The sequence below is a fragment of the Coccomyxa subellipsoidea genome (assembly GCF_000258705.1).
Source record: "Coccomyxa subellipsoidea C-169, whole genome shotgun sequence".
NCBI classification, from domain to species: Eukaryota; Viridiplantae; Chlorophyta; class Trebouxiophyceae; family Coccomyxaceae; genus Coccomyxa; species Coccomyxa subellipsoidea.
Window position 1 is genome coordinate 390,383 of NW_005178036.1, and position 18,031 is coordinate 408,413.

At 54.7% G+C, this 18,031-nt stretch overlaps 1 protein-coding gene across 1 annotated transcript; it reads left to right on the forward strand.

Annotated features, from left to right (window-relative positions):
- Window positions 1-1,096: 1,096 nt before the first annotated feature.
- On the forward strand, window positions 1,097-17,958 carry COCSUDRAFT_62930 (hypothetical protein; the record flags this gene model as incomplete). Its single annotated transcript, XM_005647882.1, has 34 exons — window positions 1,097-1,763; window positions 2,068-2,266; window positions 2,527-2,773; window positions 3,304-3,549; window positions 3,958-4,098; window positions 4,406-4,592; window positions 5,012-5,208; window positions 5,563-5,738; window positions 6,150-6,240; window positions 6,402-6,507; window positions 6,833-7,004; window positions 7,356-7,459; window positions 7,705-7,904; window positions 8,173-8,279; window positions 8,498-8,776; window positions 9,089-9,263; window positions 9,540-9,650; window positions 9,913-10,008; window positions 10,155-10,265; window positions 10,521-10,633; window positions 10,932-11,076; window positions 11,527-11,678; window positions 12,020-12,185; window positions 12,403-12,675; window positions 12,887-13,116; window positions 13,453-13,551; window positions 13,886-13,982; window positions 14,424-14,563; window positions 14,915-15,059; window positions 15,302-15,478; window positions 15,973-16,091; window positions 16,475-16,634; window positions 17,176-17,341; window positions 17,744-17,958. 34 exons carry the CDS (start codon window positions 1,097-1,099, stop codon window positions 17,956-17,958), a joined length of 6,009 nt encoding a protein of 2,002 aa, XP_005647939.1.
- Window positions 17,959-18,031: the final 73 nt, after the last annotated feature.

Consider the following 18,031-nt stretch of genomic DNA (forward strand, 5'->3'; position numbering starts at 1 on the left):
ACTGCAGTTTAACGTGGGTTGCCTGTTTTGGAGGCTGGCTTCAAAATCATGAATGACAGAACATGCATGGAAAAACCTTTGGACCAAAGGTTTTGGAGTGCAATATTCGGGAAAGAAAGTTGAAATGCACAACGTCATTACCATATTCTTTTCTAACGGGTCAAAGAGGATGATAACCTCGACGAACTCGTTTTTGACAGACAAGTCACATCCAGGCACATCCATAGAGGGTTCCTGACAGGCAAACACATATTTGACTCAATTACATGCGATTGTGAGAAGATTAATTTTAAAATGACAGAGGGCAAGCTGTGGCCAGCTTTCACAGGAGCAAATCTCATTACAAGGCACCAATGACAACGGTTCACAGGCACTCGCAAATTGGTGGGACAGGATTTCCGGCACCGCATCATGATGAAGTGTCGTTCTGCCTAAGTATAGGAGACGACAAGCCGGAGGTTCGCACTCTTTAACTCGGGAACAAGGGGCAACGGTGCTCTGACTGCCCTCATAAGGTAAGGAACTTGCCATAGGCATCAAACTTAGTGACGACCTCTTTCCCCGTGTGTAGGTGCCATGGGTTGAGCTGGGGAGGGTGAAATGTGGTGGCAGAAAAGTTGCTGTGCTGGACGTAGTCAATGCTCGCTCTGAGCCTCAGGTGGGATGCCCTACATAGTCAAATGACTGCCAATTTGTTCAGGCTATTGAAGGTCCCATCGCTTGCTCTAGATTTTTTGCCTGGTATCACTGCCCCTTCGTTGTTCCTGCAGGTCTTTGCCCTCCAGGCAGTTCCTCATGAGCTGGGCTTCCAAGTGTTTGGTGCTGGGGATGGGAACAGCTTCACATTGCAGCCCAATGCTACACACACACTCAGAATTCAGTGGTCCCCTACTACCACTGGCTCTGTACGAAGTGTTTTCCGGCTGCTCTGGAACGACTCTGAGACCCTCCAGGTGACATGCTTTTTCTTTAAGTAGGATGCTTTCACATAATCTGTACGGTCGTGTGCTCATTCTGGGGACTTGAAACAGGACTATGTGCCAGGGTGTCCCGCTCTCATTTGCTTGTGCTGTAGGTGGTTCTAGCTGGGACAGCTATGGCCGGCAGCACAGCCACAGTCACATCCAAGACATCTGGCGAGGCTCAAAGCATCGTGAGCAGCCTGCTGCAGGACAGCAATGCAGCACTGTTTGGACAGGCAGACTACAGCAGTAGCAACTGGACCATACAGGCAGGCAGACCAGGCGCAGAAGATGCCGGTGCAGCTGGAAGGAAGCTTCCAGCACTGAGCAAGAAGGGCGGCCTGAGGCATGGGCTGACGCTCGAGCTTGCAGGGCCAAATGTGAGGCCGCAGAAAGTGCCGGACGCTGAGAGCAAAAGCACAGGCCTGCCACTGAGAGGAAACCCAGAAATTTCTGGGAGCAAGCGCGCTGTGTCTAGCTCGGCTCCATCACCCTCAAAAGGGATTGCAGGAAGTCATGCCCACCTCAGCACAGGGTCAGGGCAGATGCGAGGGCCTGCAACTGCAATCGCCTCAGCCGGCAGCAAAGGAAAGCCAGCAGCCACGCATGCGGAGGCTTCAAAGGCACGCTCGCCGCAGAAAGGGCCGGCCGTGGACACGAGCAAATCTGAGGGAGCGGATGTTGCCTCGCGCAAGCGGCCGGGCCTGCGCCCATCGGAGAGGAGTGTGGAAGGAATCATGAATGCTCCCCGGCCGGCCGGCAAGCTGCGGCTGCTGCCTCGGGCCGCGCAGCGCCCTGCCGGTGGGCTTTCCTGTACTTCCCACACACCTTCTTGCTTCAAGCATCCTGTGTCCAACCAACAGTAACCCTAAATGCAATAAATTGTTGGCATTCTCAATAATATTGCAAATTTCGCATTATCGCATGCGGCGACCCGGGTTTCAACATGATTCTGAAGTGCATGCTTTGCATTTGAACAAGACAATGTACTGTTCCTGCAGGTCCAGGTGCTCCCTTTTATTGCGAAGAAATGGAACTAGGGCTAAAGACTTCTACTCATAAAAATAGATTAAATACCCCTCATGGATATGTCGTGCATGTGCAGAGCAAAGGGAGGCGTCGTCCCGGGTGGTGATCGGAGTGCGCACGGAGCCTGCCGGGCAGGCGATATCCTCCGAGAACGCCAGGTCACCAGTGACTAAGGCGCCGATGACCGCGCGGCCGCAGCGGCCGAGGGCGGGCGCCAGCGCGTGGCCCGAGACCGACGTCAGCGCGCGCAAGACCTTCAGCTTTGCCCACAAGGGGTGCGCTACTCAGTGGGCCCCTTGCACGGCTGGAACATGGAATCTAGCAGAAGAAAGGCATGATATCTGCTTGCGTATCCATTAAGCGCAGCGCCAATGTGCTCTGTCGGTCTTCTGCTCTGTAATATCAGCCCTGCTGCCATTCCTTGTACAACAGCAGACATGAACACAAAACAGAAGACCTGCAGTACATTCCCTGGGAATTTCAGTTTGCCTTTGTGGAAATTCTAATTGAAGTGCCAAGGTGGTGCCCTGTTCAGGCTGTGGCTGGAGAAGCAGGAGAGGGCGTTTGGGGTCTGGCTGAACGCGGCCCTCGCGCCGGCACCACCTGGGGGACCTGGGGGAGCCGATGGGGAGACCGCGGGGACTGACCTGGCGGCCAAGCGGCTGGAGGCGCGCGTGCGGGGCGTCCTGTGGCACCTGTACTGCGGCGATCCCGACCTCATACATGTGATGACGCGCATTGAGGAGCGGATCGATGAGGGCTTCCTGCGCCTGAAATCCGAGGTGCGCCACCCGCTCGCTCGCCCCTGGTATATGATTATCCACGCTGTTCCTGCCACAGGCAAGGTGCTTCTGCAGGCAAGCTGCAGGTAAAGGCTACCACAAAGCCTATCCCTTGATGGCCTCGCCTAATCCATGCAAGACCCAATCCACCCGGCGCGGTACTTTTTATATACCAACCCCCTGCCAGCCGGGGCCCTGGTGACGAATCCCAAATTAATAGCAAAAGCTTTGGAGCAACCAGTCTTGGAACCACTGAATTAGGGCGCCCCGTGCACACGTTTTGTGGAGTCTTCCTTCAGAGGATCCTTTGTATGACAAGCGAAATACATTGACAGAAACTGGACCCCTGCGCATGCATTCTAGCCCTTGACGCAACACACATCTCATTGTAAAGTCAAGTCTGCCTCTGCACAAGCCAATGCAACCGGCTGGTGCCCTCATCCAGAAGGTCTGCTGACGCTGTCCCGTTTCTGGAAACATCAAGGATAGCGGTGACCCTGGGTGCACTAACTCTACCATGTGCTCTGCAGGAGGTTCGCATGGGAGACATGCGCACGAAGGCACAGGTGGCGGAGGTGCTGTCGGCATACCACCCCTTCTGGCTGCGCCTGGGGCTGGAAATCGTGGTGGGCAGGGCAGTGCCTAAGCAGGCCGGGGTTGGTAATCGCGCTGAGCTGGACGCATTTGCGCGCGCGCACTTTCTGGGCGACGCTGACCTGGCGCTGCAGCGCGCCGGCAACCGAGCGATCGTGGGGCTGCACTCCGATGACTACTGGGTGAGTCACCTTATCACCCCTTGACCCTAAACCTTGAGACGAGCTTTCCTTGAGCTCGTCATTGTGCACAGCAGGGTACCTGCTGGTGACTGACTCTCTAGCTCGCTAAATAAACAAATAACGCACGGAAGCACAGATGGGTCACGCACAGCCAGCAGTGCTATGCAATCTGTATAACAATTTGCAAGTCCTTCCAAATCTCCGAAGCCAACCTGCTGCACCGCATGCACTTTGCACATGCAGTTTCAAAATGACTGATCAGGCACACAAACTCTTCAAGACACACTCCAGGATTTTATACTGCTGTGGAGAACAACAACAGCATAGTGCTGGCCTTTGCAGCCAGTTTGTTTGCAAACATCACTACATGCATTTTGCAGAGATATATCTTTCGTGGGTGCGTTGCAGGTTGAGTTGGGGCAGCTGGTGCTGAAGCGCTTCCTGCTGCTGGCTGCTCTGCTGGACCGGGCAGTGTCCTGGCCCAAGCCCTGCCCTAAGGGCACCCCCCTGCTCTTCCGCCGCGGCCAGCCAACCAAGTCATCCGCGCAGGTGACTGCTTTATTTCTCCACAAAAATTCATGCAAACTCTGGCAAATATCACTTATGGCAAGCAAGTTTAGGACGGATGGCAAAGGAAACCAACATTGATTGTATTGCAGAATCTGCCTTGTTTCAAGTGAGCAAATGATAAATTGTGGCATGTAATTTTATTTGGTGAAGTAAGTGATACATGCAATGCGCCTGATCAAAGCCCTGTAATTTTGCTTTGGTAGACCTATTTCAGAGTCATTCCCAAGCCGCATGCATGGGAGTTTTGGGTGAACTGGACGCTTGAGTAAGCGCGTGGCCTGTTCAGGCGGTGGAGAAGTTCCTGCGCGGGCGCATGCATGGCGAGGGCGACGTCATGCGCCACCTGGCGAGCCTGGGCCTGCGGCTGGGCTACGAGCAGGATCCGCGCACCGAATTCGAATTCGGAATCAGCAGCCTCGCCGCTGACCTGCGCTCCGGCGTTCGCCTGCTGCGCCTCACCGAGCTGCTCACAGGTGACTCATACTCGGCCCTTTAGTGACACTTAGTGCATTTTTAGTGATACTCAGTACATTTCGGAGGCCTGGGTAAAGTCAAGGGCGCAGCATTTAGCGTGCCGGCCCTTGTGCAATGTTAGGCGCTTAGTCAGCTTGCCAGAAGGGGTGCCTCAACCAGGGACATACTTCCTGCGCGATCAGGAGCAAGACTTGTGACAGAAGAGCCATTTTGCATGACTTGCTGTACAGAGGTGGGGCTTTGCATACACTGAAGTTTATGGGCATTTTATGCTGCAGGCGAGACAGGGCTTGCCCTAGAAACACAGACACCTGCTCAATCTCCCAGAAACCCTGCTGCAGGAGCTGGATGTGGTAGGGGCAATGATTTTGAATGCAATTAATGGCAATGTAAAACATCTGTATACTGGATTTTGCAGGTGAGGCGGGCCTGGTGCAGGCCTGTCACTTTCCGGCGGAGCGGCGTTCCCTGCAGCTACACAATGCGCAGCGCGCGTTCGCGGCGCTGTCGGCGTCCGACGCGGCCGGGATCCGTCGGCACCGGCCGGAGGCGCTCGTCGACGGGGACCGTGAAGCCACGCTCGGCTTCTTGGCGACTCTCCTCTTGCAATTCCAGGTGCCTTACCAAAACCACCTATGTGGCTTCTGTACGCACTTCTGGAAGCCGACAAGGCCACTTATATTGGCGCAGGTGCTGAGATTGCGCAGTCACATGTCCGATATCCTTGGACGTATCTTCCCCTGACCGTGTATAAGATGTGCCATCTGCCACGTGGACTCCCTATCTTTCTTGGGCTGTGTCTCTGAGGATGCTATCGTGCTCCTGTGTCTTCTTCTTGTGACACATAAGTGCCTGCTAAAACACATCTTTCAAGATCACATGTTCTTCGTCAATGAAAACTGTTGAAAGACCTCCGCAATGCTGACAGCGGCAAAATACTGATGATATCATGCATGTTGTTCTGTGCAGCTGCCGGCAGTGCTGGAGCACAGGGCGCTCGTGGCCGAGATAACGCGCATTCAGGCGATGGCGCCACCGCGAGACGGCGGCCGCGGCCCGGCCTCCCACCCAGTCTGGCCGCTGTCTACGGCCAAACCCAAATGCGCTGCCGAGGCGGCCACGCAACTGCTCGACCTGCTGCTCAGGTGCAACCTGCTTGGATTTATATGACTTGTGTATACTGCTAAAAAAATTGATATTAAGTGTCATCTTTTCTGCTCGTATCTGCTCGGAGGCTGCAGTGCTCCAAGTGAAACAGAGATGGCATTCTTAAGGCAAATGTAATTTGTGACCCTGAGAATTGGATCAAAGCGCATGCATGGCCGAGAATGCCTGCTGCGCATCTTGTCAAACTAGCAATGTACGAAGGGACTGCCAGGCTGCGTATTATCTCAGTGGAAGTCAAGATCCACATTCAGCACGTTGCTTTGAAATGGCGAGGAAAGACTCCTGACAATTTTTTGGTGTTTTTGGGGAGCGGTGAGAAGGCTTCAGCATGGCGTGTTCTAATGGGATAAATCATTTTAATGCCTTAATGAGGGTGTGAATGCGCACAGGTGGGCCAGGACAGTCTGTGGCCGCTCGGGTGTCATTGTCCGTGACTTGGCTGCCGGCTCCTTCGCAGACGGCAGAGCCCTTTGCTATCTGGTGCGCCGCCTCTCTGCAAGCAAACTTCAAAAATTCTCTTGCCTTGCTCATGTGGTGCCCGATAGATGCCCTCTTGGCCTCCCTCTGGTGTCAGTGATGACCTTAATCTGCTCAGCTGATGTGCAAATCCGTAGACCTACCTAGTTTCATTCGTGGCGCAGGTGAATTTCTACCTGCCGTGGCTGCTGCCGGCAGCGCACATCTGCCACGTGCCTGAGCAGGCGCCTGCGGATGAGGATGACTCAGAAAGCCACTTCCAGCGCCCGCGTGCGTTGTTAAAACCCACAAAAAATTGACACTCTTTATCTTTCACTGTATTTGATGCCTTGCACCTGCACTTGTCTTGAACTGCTCCTTTGTGGACGTGTCCAGCCTGCCCTGTTACAGCAGCAAGCTCCGGCACTGGCCAGAAATCAAAGGTGGGTGCTTGTGTTCTCACTCTTTTTAGAACAACTAGCAAGCAATTGATGACCAACCATGAATATACCAACCAAAAATAATTTTTGGTGAATATGAATTGGCAGACAGCCAGGATTGCAAATGAGGGGAGCATATAAAAATTATTTGCAAGGCGTTTTGTGCGGCGCTGCAGCGTGGATAGCGGTGTTGGATGAGGGGGAGCAGGCGGGGCCGAGACGTGCAGCTACACACAGGAACTTTGAGCTGCTGGCGGTGGCCACCGCAAGGCTGGGGGGCGTCCCCCCCATGCTCACTGCCGACGACTGCTGCGCCCCAGGAGGGCCCCACGAACACGCCATCATCGGGTTGGTCACTTTTCTCTCTCACTCCCTTACTCGCCGCCTCACAGCTGCCCAGGATCTGCCGGACGCTGCAATGACTGGGCATGTGAACTTCACAGGGCGCTCACCAACATGTGCTGCAAGCAATGTGCAAGTTTACCTGGCCATGTACCTTACCGAGAAGTTACAGAGAGGTTTGGGACCAGAACGCTGCAACTTCTGTGGGCAGCCGGTTCTGCAAATACAATGCCTGGACTGCATGAATACTACATGCACCAGGAGTTTTAAGAAATATCCTTGTCCATTTCCAAGAAATTTCACACTGTTTCTGCCCATTTCCAGTCTTAAATCTCTCCTTCACGCACTGTTCGGCAGGTACGTGGGGTTCCTGTGTGCGCGGCTGCTGGAGGTTTCAACCGAGGAGCGCGCGGCCCACACCATCCAACGCCACTGGCGCCTCTCCCGCACCCGACGCGCAGGTGCGCGCCACATTGTTGACTGTGTTGTATTTTCCTTGAAGCAAGCCTGCCTGCATGCATTTTGCATCCTTGCGCTGTCTGTGCATGCAATACGACCACACATCAAGATTGCCACAGCCCTGCTGGATGCTCCGCTTCATCCTGTAACGATGCTGTTGCCACGCGTACAATGTAGGCCCTCCATGACACATACTAAAGCTCATCTCTGCATTTGAGACCCTGATCTAAGAGCCCTGCAAAACTAGGCGGCGCCCGCGCGCATCTGCACGGGTGGATCGAGGCGGCCAGGGACATTCAGGCGGCGTGGCGCGCGCGACGGTTCCGCGCCCAACTGGCGGCCGGCCCGGCGCGGCGCGCGGCGCTGCGGCACGGGATAACGCGGCTGCAGGCGCTGTGGCGCGGCCGCGCGCCCCGGCAGCTCTTCCTGTGCCAGCGCGCAGCGGTCGTCCGCTTGCAGGCGCGCACAGCACTATTGACATGGCTTTTGATTGTGGCCATTGGCCCTGTTCTGTGCGTGGTTGTGGAGACACATGGGAAGCGTCTGCCCGCTCTGGAGCAGGCTGCAACAAAATGGAAACTTTGTAGATCCTTCGCTTACAAGCTGTAAAGTACGTCAGTGCTTCAAGCCACAAAGGGGAAGAATGGCATTGCTTGTTTGAGGGTTGCGGCAGGTGGAAAGATTGGTTTAACAGAAAGTGTTTTGGTTGATGCAGGCTGTGGTGAGGGGCTGGAGGGACAGGCGGTGGGTGCTGAACCACATCACCATTCCAGCCATCGTGCAGCGCTGCCTGGAGGCCAGACAGGCTCTCATCACTCTGCGGTCCGTCCCTGGCTTCCTTTCAAGGATTTCAAACTCCCTCAACAACCCGACAACAATCCTGTGTCGCCTGCGACATCTCAACAGCAGCTCCTATGCGCAGCAGCATATGCTGGGCATCTGGATTCTGGATGCAGTTGGCTGTAGCAAGCGAGTTCAGATCGGAGATGGACTAATGCTCCGTTTTTCCAGCTCAAATTCGAATTCGAATTCTGGTGCAGGCTGCATGCGTACATGGGCCGCCACGCAGCGAGGGCGCAGGCGATTAGGCGGGGCGCGGTGCAGCGGCGAGCCTTCCTCCGCCAGCGCGCAGCTGCCGTGCAGCTGCAGGCCGCCTGGCGCGCGTCCGTCGCGCGCCGCGCCCTCTCGAGCGCGCGGGCCGCGGCCGTCGCCGTGCAGAGCGCCTGGCGGCGCTACGTCGCTCGCCGCCACTTGCAGCGGATGCGCCGGATATGCACCGTCATCCAGGCAGCCTGGCGATGCCATGCGCAGCGCAGCAGGTACCTGAAAATGCTTTCGGTCCCTGGCTTACACTGCACCAAAATTCCAGGGCTTTTGTAAATAAACACTGAATCATTACTGCTATCTGCGGAGTGTCCTTGCACATGCCTGGAATGCTGTTTTTCGAAGCACAAAGCTCGAGGATGTCTCATCAATAGTTCCCATAATCTCTCTTGCACACACTTCCTGCGTAGGCTACTCAGAGCATTAAGGTGTGAGTGGAAGCCGGCTCAAACATGCAGGAACATCATCTGGGCAATGCCAACAGATGATTGTGTCCCCAGGTGCTGAGCACTGTAGTCATGTTGCAGGTTCGTCGCGTTCCGCAGCAGCGTGGTCGTGGCGCAGTCAGTCGCGAGGCGCCACGCAGCCAGGCGGCGTTTTGTGGCATTGCGGCAGACCACAATCACCGCGCAGAGCCTCTGGCGCGGCCGCTGCGTCCGGCGCATGCTGTGCACGCAGAAGGCCGCTGCAACTCTGATACAGGTGCCCTTCAACTCTTTGATAACATGTATTCAGGCAGCTAAGTACTGTCATAACCTACAGAAGGCGTGGTGCTCAATTACCACATTCTTCTGCACAGCATCATGACTTGGCAGAACTTGTGTGCTGAAACACATGCTCTGTTTGGTTCTGTGTGTGGCTTATCCGGATTGCTGCAGGTTACATCAGATGAAACCTTGGAAGGTGCAATGCCTCTTTCTGTGGAACATTGAATGAAGCCAATAAAATTTCTTTTAAAACGGAGGTGTGCCTGTATAGGCATGCTGGAGGCGGTATGTGCAGCGCCGAAGCTACCTGCAGCTTCACGTGTCGGCCATATGCATACAGGCACATCAGCGGAGGCACATGGCCCGGAAACACTTCAAAAGGGTGAGCCGCAGGATTTCCTGCAAAGGAACTCCGGCTTGTCAACTTGTTGCCAAGCATGCCATGCGTTCCTTGCTGGGGCTCAATTGTAAAGCAGATAACAAAAAACACATGGAAATAGAACAGGCTGTCGGAGTTGTCTGCCAGCCTGTTTGGTGGAGGCAGACCAGAGGGGCTGCCTTGCAAGTTGGCAGCCATCCTTGCAAGCTCCATTTGGTCAAGACAGACATGATCCTAAGAAAGGTTTGCCTGGTGGTGCAAACAGGTGCAGTGGGCGGCTGCTGTCATCCAAAAATGCCACAGGGGCGCTTCAGTGCGCCAAGAGATTGCCAGGCAACAGGCTGCGACCTTGCGTATTCAGGTGCAACAACTTGCTACCTTGGACTTGCCACACACCAAAAGTGCCCTTTGCATGTGGACATGCATGACAATGGCGAATCGGTAGGCTGTTGACACCATCAAGCATCAGTCATGCACGAATTTTGTGGCTGAGGCGATTGCATGCAGGCGCACTGGCGGATGCACGCCTGCAGGAGCCGCTACGCGCAGAGCCGTCGCAGCATTGTTGTGCTTCAGTCGCTTGCGCGGATGAGATCCTGCCGACAGAGCTTCCTCCAGGTCTGACATACATGCCCATTCTTTTTGCATAGCTGCTAAATGAACCGCAAGGTGAATTTCGGTGTTCGTGTGAGCCCGCGGCACTCTCAGTGAGATGCGCACAGCTACTCTGGCCGTTTTCGTCGGCATACCAGGCTTTGGGTTCTGCTTTGCTTCATGCGCAGCTTGTCTAGGGCCATTTGAAGCCCATTCTGGGGAGAGACCCTTTAATCCGACAGCCGATGGCTACCTTGAGCAAAATCCTTGTTTGCGCAGGCAAAGGCGGCGGCGATTTGTATCCAGCGCTTTGTCAGGGGCGCACAGGCGCGCGGCAGCTATGTTGCCCAGCGGACGGCTGCAGTGGCCATACAGGCGCGTTTTCCCTTCCTGTGAAGTCCATCCACTTTCGATTTTTTGTGCCTCTTATCGACCCTTTGAAATGAATCTGCCATCGCATTGGGATTGAAGAGATCACAGGAACACCATGACCAAAATCTAACTTCCAACCGCCTCAAATCCCAAACTCACAAGGATGCCACTGCTCCAACTGCGCGAGTACTGCATTCACATTCCTGTCACTAAAACAGGAGTGTGGCGGGCCATCGTTGCCAGGTGTGTCTGTTGATGGGACGCCGCTGCAGACAGACCAGTTGGGCAAGCCATCTGAAGATCAATGTTGCAATGCAGGCGCGCTGGCGGGCGGCCAGGCAGCGGCACAGCTTCCGCCGAGACCGCGCACGAATTGTCGCCGTGCAGGCAATTGTCCGACGGCGCTTGGCGCGGCGCCGCTTCCTCGCACTACGATCCGCCGCTGTCACGCTCCAGGCATGTTGTCTCCTGCAAGATGCATGTCGTGGACTCCTGAAAATAGAACAGAGTCTCCAAGACAAGACCTGTCTCTTCAAATTTTAGCCAGGCCCCGCCTTCAGCCTGTTCAATATAACATTTCTTTTCCATTTAGGATGCTGAGATAGACTTGCTCCTTTCATCTTCTGCACGTGTCTTCCCGCCTCTGAGGCTGCCCGAGCATAAGCCCGGACACAGCACCGGCGGTTGTCGGCCAGTGCCAAACTATCTGCAGAGTACGTCCAAAGGCGAGACATGTTTCTGCAAGGAAGGAAGTGCGAATTGCTCAGTGTTTGCGCACAGGGCTTCGGGAGCCTTTCACACTAGGGGGTGTCAGGCACTGGCTGGGCCAAATCTGGCCGGTACCGCCGAAATGCCGGTGGTACCCCCCAAAATTTTTGATGCCGGCCACTCATGCAAAGCCCTGTTTGCGCAGGCGCATTGGCGGGGTCGGCAGGTGAGGTTGAGTGTCGCGCGTCAGCACAGGGCGGCCCTCACGCTGCAGAAGCATTGGCGGGCCGCGCGGCTGCGGCGGATCTTCCATGCAGACGTTGCTCGCATTGTCATCGCCCAAGCCGCCGTGCGAAGGTCTGCTTGCTATTCCCTCAGTCCTTGTCACCATGATTCACGGGAGCAGCAAAGAGCAGCCAACTTTAACAAGCCTTCCAAGACCTTTCATCTTGACCCGCAGGATGTCTGCTGTGTCAGAGCAGGCAATTGCATCTTTTAGTGAGTCTGCAATCAGATTACCAGTTGCATCTCGGTGACGTATGTGATGACTCTGGCAACCACTCCTGGAGCTTGTCTGCAGACGCACCTGTACTCTAACAAGAGCAGTGGGAAATAAGAATGATAACCAACAATATCAATTTCTCATAATTCAAATTAAAAACAGTAAATTGCAATACAGTATTTATTCGTGGTGACAGGTGGGCGGCGCGGCGGAGGTTCCTCCGGCTGCAGGCTGCTTCCACAACCCTGCAGGCGGCATGGCGCGGGCGGTGCGCGCGGCTGCAGGCGAGGCAGATCCGCGCAGCCATCGTCCTTCAGGCGCTCGCGCGCGGCTGGGCCGTCAGGAGCACTCTTACCAAACAGGTAAAGGGCACACGCGTAATGATATGTATCCAAATCTTGATGGGCGCTTGCTTTTTCCCCATATCAGTGCACCACGCATTGCGGCTGCAGTACGAGGCTACCCGTTTGCTCGGTCTGTCTTCATGTTTGCATCTTTCTCTTTGGTAGAGGGGACGAGATGGAAGATGTCTCAATCCTATGTCAGAATACTCTGTCTGACACAAGAGCATTTGTGCAGCGCCGCGCCGCTGTCATCGTCCAGTCAGCCTGGCGGGGGGGCCTCGCGCGCCGCCGTTACACGAGGAACCGCAGTCGCGTTATCGCCTGCCAGGCGGTGGCGCTGCGGTGGCTGGCGGTCCGGCGGTACCGGGGGATCCGGCACGCGGCGGTCGCCGTCCAGGCCGCCTGGCGCGGCCGGGCCGGCCGGCGGCTGGTCGCACGCATCCGTGCGGCCGTTACACTGCAGCGGCATGTGCGCGGCCGGGCCGTGCGCTTGCGCATCGCCGCGCAGGTACGCTGATAAGGTTCCCACGGGTATATTTTTCATGATTAAAAAAATTCAAGAAAAGTCGAGATTGACTCACAAAAAGCAAGTACCGCAGAATTTCCTTGCCTTTCCCGGTAAATGGTGCCAGAAAAACTGTTTCACAAGGAAGCACTGCTACAAGATTACAGACCTGTATGGCTGTTCCCGCGCTCACGCTTGTTTTTGTGCGGCGCAGACGGCTGCGGCCGTCAAGATTCAGGCGGCGTGGCGGGGGTGCACCCAGCGGAGGGCGTTCCTGGCAGACCTCCACAGAATCGTCCACGTCCAAGCCGCCTGGCGGGGCGGGCAGCAGCGCACGCAATTTGTCCGCATGCGCGCTGCGGCCGTGGCGGTGCAGTCAGCGTGGCGCGCCAACCGGGCTCGCCGCCTGCGCAAGCACATGCTCGCCGCCATCTGCATTCAGAGGTCCGCTAGAATCAGAATTTGAATCGATTTTGGGCCTGCCGTATACTTTGGGGTGCTGAGTGCGTGAAGCCCCGGCAGTGGGACCGATGGACACACCGTAAGTTTCTGGGATCTGGAAGTCTAGTAAGGGGTAATAAGGGCACCTTGTGAGCCTTTACTTGCAAGTATTCTGCATAAGGCCCATGCCTCTTGGCAGGAAGAGCGTGCAGTTATAGTGAAGGAGCTTCACTGCCGGCCTGAGTTGAAAGTGCGGTGCAGCAATCAAGGCCATCACTCCAGGGTCCATTTTGATACAATGTAGGGTACTCTGCTGACAGCATTGTTGCCTGGGTGCAGGCATGTGAGGGGCTGCCAGCTGCGCAAGAGCGTGGCCAGGATGCGCGCAGCCGCTGTGGTGATCCAGGCGGCCGTGCGAATGCGCATCCAGCGCAACAAGTGAGCGCCGCGCGATCCCAACCTGCCTTCTGCCATGCCTTGATCCATGAAGCCAAGTGATAGCCCTGTAGAGAAGCGAGCGGCTTATTCCAATCAAGGATGCACCGTTGGCCCCAGCTGGCGGGGGGCTGTGCCGATTCTTGGTACTGTGCTCACGATTGATTGGGGCTTGCTCGGATCTAGCGGGTCTACCGAGGGCTTTGGCGGCATGCGGCAGGTCTAGTTGCAGCTTTGCCTACAAGACACATCTTGCCTCCTGGGAGGAACAGCATGCAATAACGTTATTAAAAACATGGATTGCAATAGTGCCGAATGTAAGGTGCTTTCTTTGCAGGTTCCTGGCAATGCTAGCACTGCAGCGGGCCATGAAGGACATGTACAGGGCGGCCCGCAGATTCGCAAGGCGCACAGCAGCCACCGTCAAAATCCAGGTGTGGCGCTTGCTGTCCACCAATCTCTCTGCAAGAAAGGCCGGATACAATCTCAACTCATTAATTTAGCAGGGACACCTACTCCAGTAGACTGCAATTCAGTGTCTCACTAAGATATTCAGCCATGGGCCACTTCCTTTTCGCAGCAAGCCGGCTAGAATACTTTAGGCCGGTCCATGTGCAAGCATTCTGTGTAACTGTAGAAATCACTCTTAAAGCCGTCCCCTCGGCGGCGCGGGCAAATTTTCAAAGCAACTTTTAACGGTCTTCCTGACTTCAAATACACCAGGGCCATGCTCCATTGAGCTGGGCTTGTCGAGAGGTTTCCGAATCTGGTCTTAAACATACCACAGGTTTTATGTTTTGGGAGATAGGGTCTTATTAACCACCCCTTATGACTAGTACAGTACTTAATATCATGGGCCATGGATGGCTTTCCAGGCGCTTGCAAGGGGCTTCTTGGCTCGGTGCGAGTTCCGGCGGCGGTTGGCGGTCAAACGCGCGCGCGAGGCGGCTGCCATGCACATCATCGCCCCCTGGGCACGCACCGCCCTGGAGCGCTGTCGCTTTCTCACCCTCAGGTTCTTTCTTTCGCACACCCCGGCCGCCTTGATTATCAGGGGGTACAAAATACCACCCTCAGTGTCCAGTCAAGTACCACTTGTAACAACAGGGGACTCTGGAGTGACATTTACACTAGTTAGTGTAGAATGCCCTGTGATCAATGACTCTGGATGAGTCCTGCATCCTGCAGCATGCCATCACAACAGGGATGCAAAAATTCACAAGACCACACCCTGAGCTGATGGAAAAGCTCTTATTTACCTTGCGTCTAATTCTGATGTGGGGTGTTGTATCTATCTGACCATCTGCGCTTAAGGTCTGTAACTAGAAGATTGTTGCTGAGCAATTTGTGGATTGTGCTGTGTCAGGCGGGCCACACTGGTCATCCAGAGAGCGTACTGCCGCCGCCATGTACGCAGGACTCAAGCGGCAGTGGCGATTCAAACAGCGACTCGGAGAATCCTTGCGCAGCTTCATTACACGCGCCTGCGCCGCAGTGCAATCTGCATCCAGGTACATTGACTTCTTGTAGCCATGCGAAAGCGTGCCCTGATCCTGAAAACTGTCCTTCTTCTGCATATGTCGTGCTTCACTCTTGACTGCAGACAATAACATTCAGGCCGACCAACAAGTGCAGTTGGCACTTGCAGCTAAATTGTGAAGACCATCAACCAACATTTGGGACCGGAAAGCCTTTGTTCTTTCGTGTTTTGGGAAAGGTGCATTTAGGACATGACACATCATAACATGCGCAGGCGAGGTGGCGGGGGGCGCGGCAGCGGAGGAAGGCGGGGAAGCCGGCGGCAGCTGCCAGAAGGCGCCTGCAGGTGGCGCTGCAAATGGAAGCTGCCCCGCAGTCGACGCTGGCCGCGCGCACGGCCGCAGCCCTGCACACTCTGCAGCAGAGCTTCCACCTCAGCCAGGCAACCTTTGTCTTTTCCGCTTCTTTTTCATGATTATCACCTGCCAAGAAGCGTGACGCGTCTGCAGACAAGCTGCTATAAAAGATTACCAAAGACTATCCTTTGTGGACTTCAAAAATTTGCTTTCTCATTATCATCTGCCTTTCTAATCAATATAAATCAAGTACATCGCAGCAGCGTGTATATTACTGCATACAAAGCTTGCCTCTCTTGGGTTCTGCCCAACTTTTTGTGTTCAAGCTCTCTATAGAAGCCCAACTTTCCCACAACACAAGACGGCGCTGGTGAATCAGAAGAGCAGATAATGTCTGCAAAATTTGCAAACTAACGAGAACATAACTTGCAGCGTTATTTATGCACAGCGTCCTTAGAAGGCTCTATGCTGATCAATCTTGCAGTAGAGGAGCATATGTGTTCCAGGTCAGAGATGACTTCAACCATCCGATAAATCAATTCAGTACCTGCAGGATCAGTGACCTGACATGTGAGTATGTTGTGCGCAGGTGATGGCAGCTGCCAAGGACCTGCAGCTCTGCGTGTATCTGAGCTCTGCATGCGCAGAGGCCTTTGTCAGCGGCGGGGGAGCCTCCTCTCTCGTCCACTACATGCGCAGCTGCAACAGGTGCCTTGTGTCCCAAATGTCCCACCTGCCAATTGCATATTTGAAACGAAAGTCCCACACTAGACAATTGCCGTTGGGCAATCCTTCCGTGGGAGCCTTGCATGATTTCCACCCAGAATTGTGTTTTTCTTAGGCAGCTAATATAAGTATTAGCACACAAGCGGTGCAAGCTTGCAATACCGCTAGCCATTCTGGCAGCAAAACTAACCGAAATCACTGACTCTGCAGCTGTTACCAGTGTCAAGAACATAGAGCGTCTCCTGACCTGACACTTTGCCCTCTTGGCAGTTACTCAGCTGGACATCACTGGTTTTGCAGCTGCGTCAGAATCAGGCGCCTGCACCGCTGTATTCTGGAGCTAGCTCACAGTTACTAAATTGCAGGTCTGCGCCCCATATGGGCTTATTGAGAGATGGCCTGTCGGCGCTGGGCCACGCGGCGCGACGGCGTTCCCTGTCCGCTGACGTGTACTCGGCAGAGGACGCCGGCGTAGACTGCCCCTCCCTCATGGCCGCCATCATGCTGCAGCACCGCGACCACGAGGTTTGGTTTACTTTATAGCCCGCCAGTTGTCAGAGATGAACTTTATGTGCTGGTGTGACATCCTTTTTCTGGTACAGCCCTGAGGCGCCCTTTTTGCTGGTGAGACGATTATTGCTCAGTCGCACTGACACAAGACAACTCTGCATGGGGCTCTGTGAGGAGATGAACCACCCTTCCTTGAGGCCTCAGGACGACTTGCCACAGCAAAATATTATTATTGTTATTGTTATTACGGTATTATTATTATTGCATGCTTTTCTTGCCGAAGGCAAGGTGCGTCTGCAGACAAGCTGCATGTAACGGCTGCCAAATTCCTACCCCTTGTTGGATTCGCCAGATCCAAGCAAGATCCAATCAACCGTGGGCACGCTGCTCAACATTTGTACTGCCCCCCGCCAGCCGGGGCCGCAGCATAGGCTTTGCAGCTCCACTGTGCAGGAAAGGGATTGCGCATAATGATAGATGCTAGCTTCGTGCGGCCCTCTTTTTAAAAAATTGAAGAATATTCAGGGGAAGTATGACTGGTTTGTGTGACTGGCAGGAGGTATACATGTCTGCGACGGCGATCTTGTTGGGCGCGGTCGGCTGCCCGGAGCGGGCCGCCCGGTTGGGCAGCAACGGGCAGACACTGAAGCAGCTGGAGTCACTGGGGCAGCTGCTCACCAGGAAGCTCGACATGGAGTCCAAATACCTCAACCGCCTCGAAGGTGCGATTTGGAAACTGTGAAAATGTACAGATTCTGCCTTAAAGTCACTTACTCCCGGTGAAATATACCGAATGGTATAAAAGGGATGAGGCAAAAAAAGCTACACCTTTAATCACAAGCCCTTTGCCTGGCAAATAAAGAAAAAATTTGGCAAATTCGCATTGCTGATGGGTCCTTGAGAAGACCAATGTCAATCATAGTAGCATCCCATTTCGCTGTGTCTACTTGATACTTCTCTTGCAGATGTCCTGCACCCCATCTTGACACAGCAAAGGGGCCCCCAGACAGGGCAGTGACTTGAGGGCTTAAAGCGCTGCTGCACTCTACAGAGCGTTGCATACAAATGCTTGGAAAGGCACGGCACAGAAGATTAATTCAAGGGTTGTGACGTTGCATGTGCAGGCGCAAAGGGGTCTGATGTGTCAGCAAGGGATGCGACGCGCAAAATGGTGGCAGCTAGGCGGCAGCTGGTCAGCTTGCACAGGATTCTCTGTGCAATCCCCGGAGCAGTCCCCAGCAAGGAGCTTTTGGCGGCGGCTGCCGAGGCAAATGAAGGCAATTTGCATGCGCCAAGAAACACTATTGTTCGCGACGTGCTCAAATGCCTACACCACTGATGCGCTGTGAAGGGAGAGATGTGGTTGAATCTAAGGGTGACAAAAACGTGACGTGATGCTGATGTCAACAGAT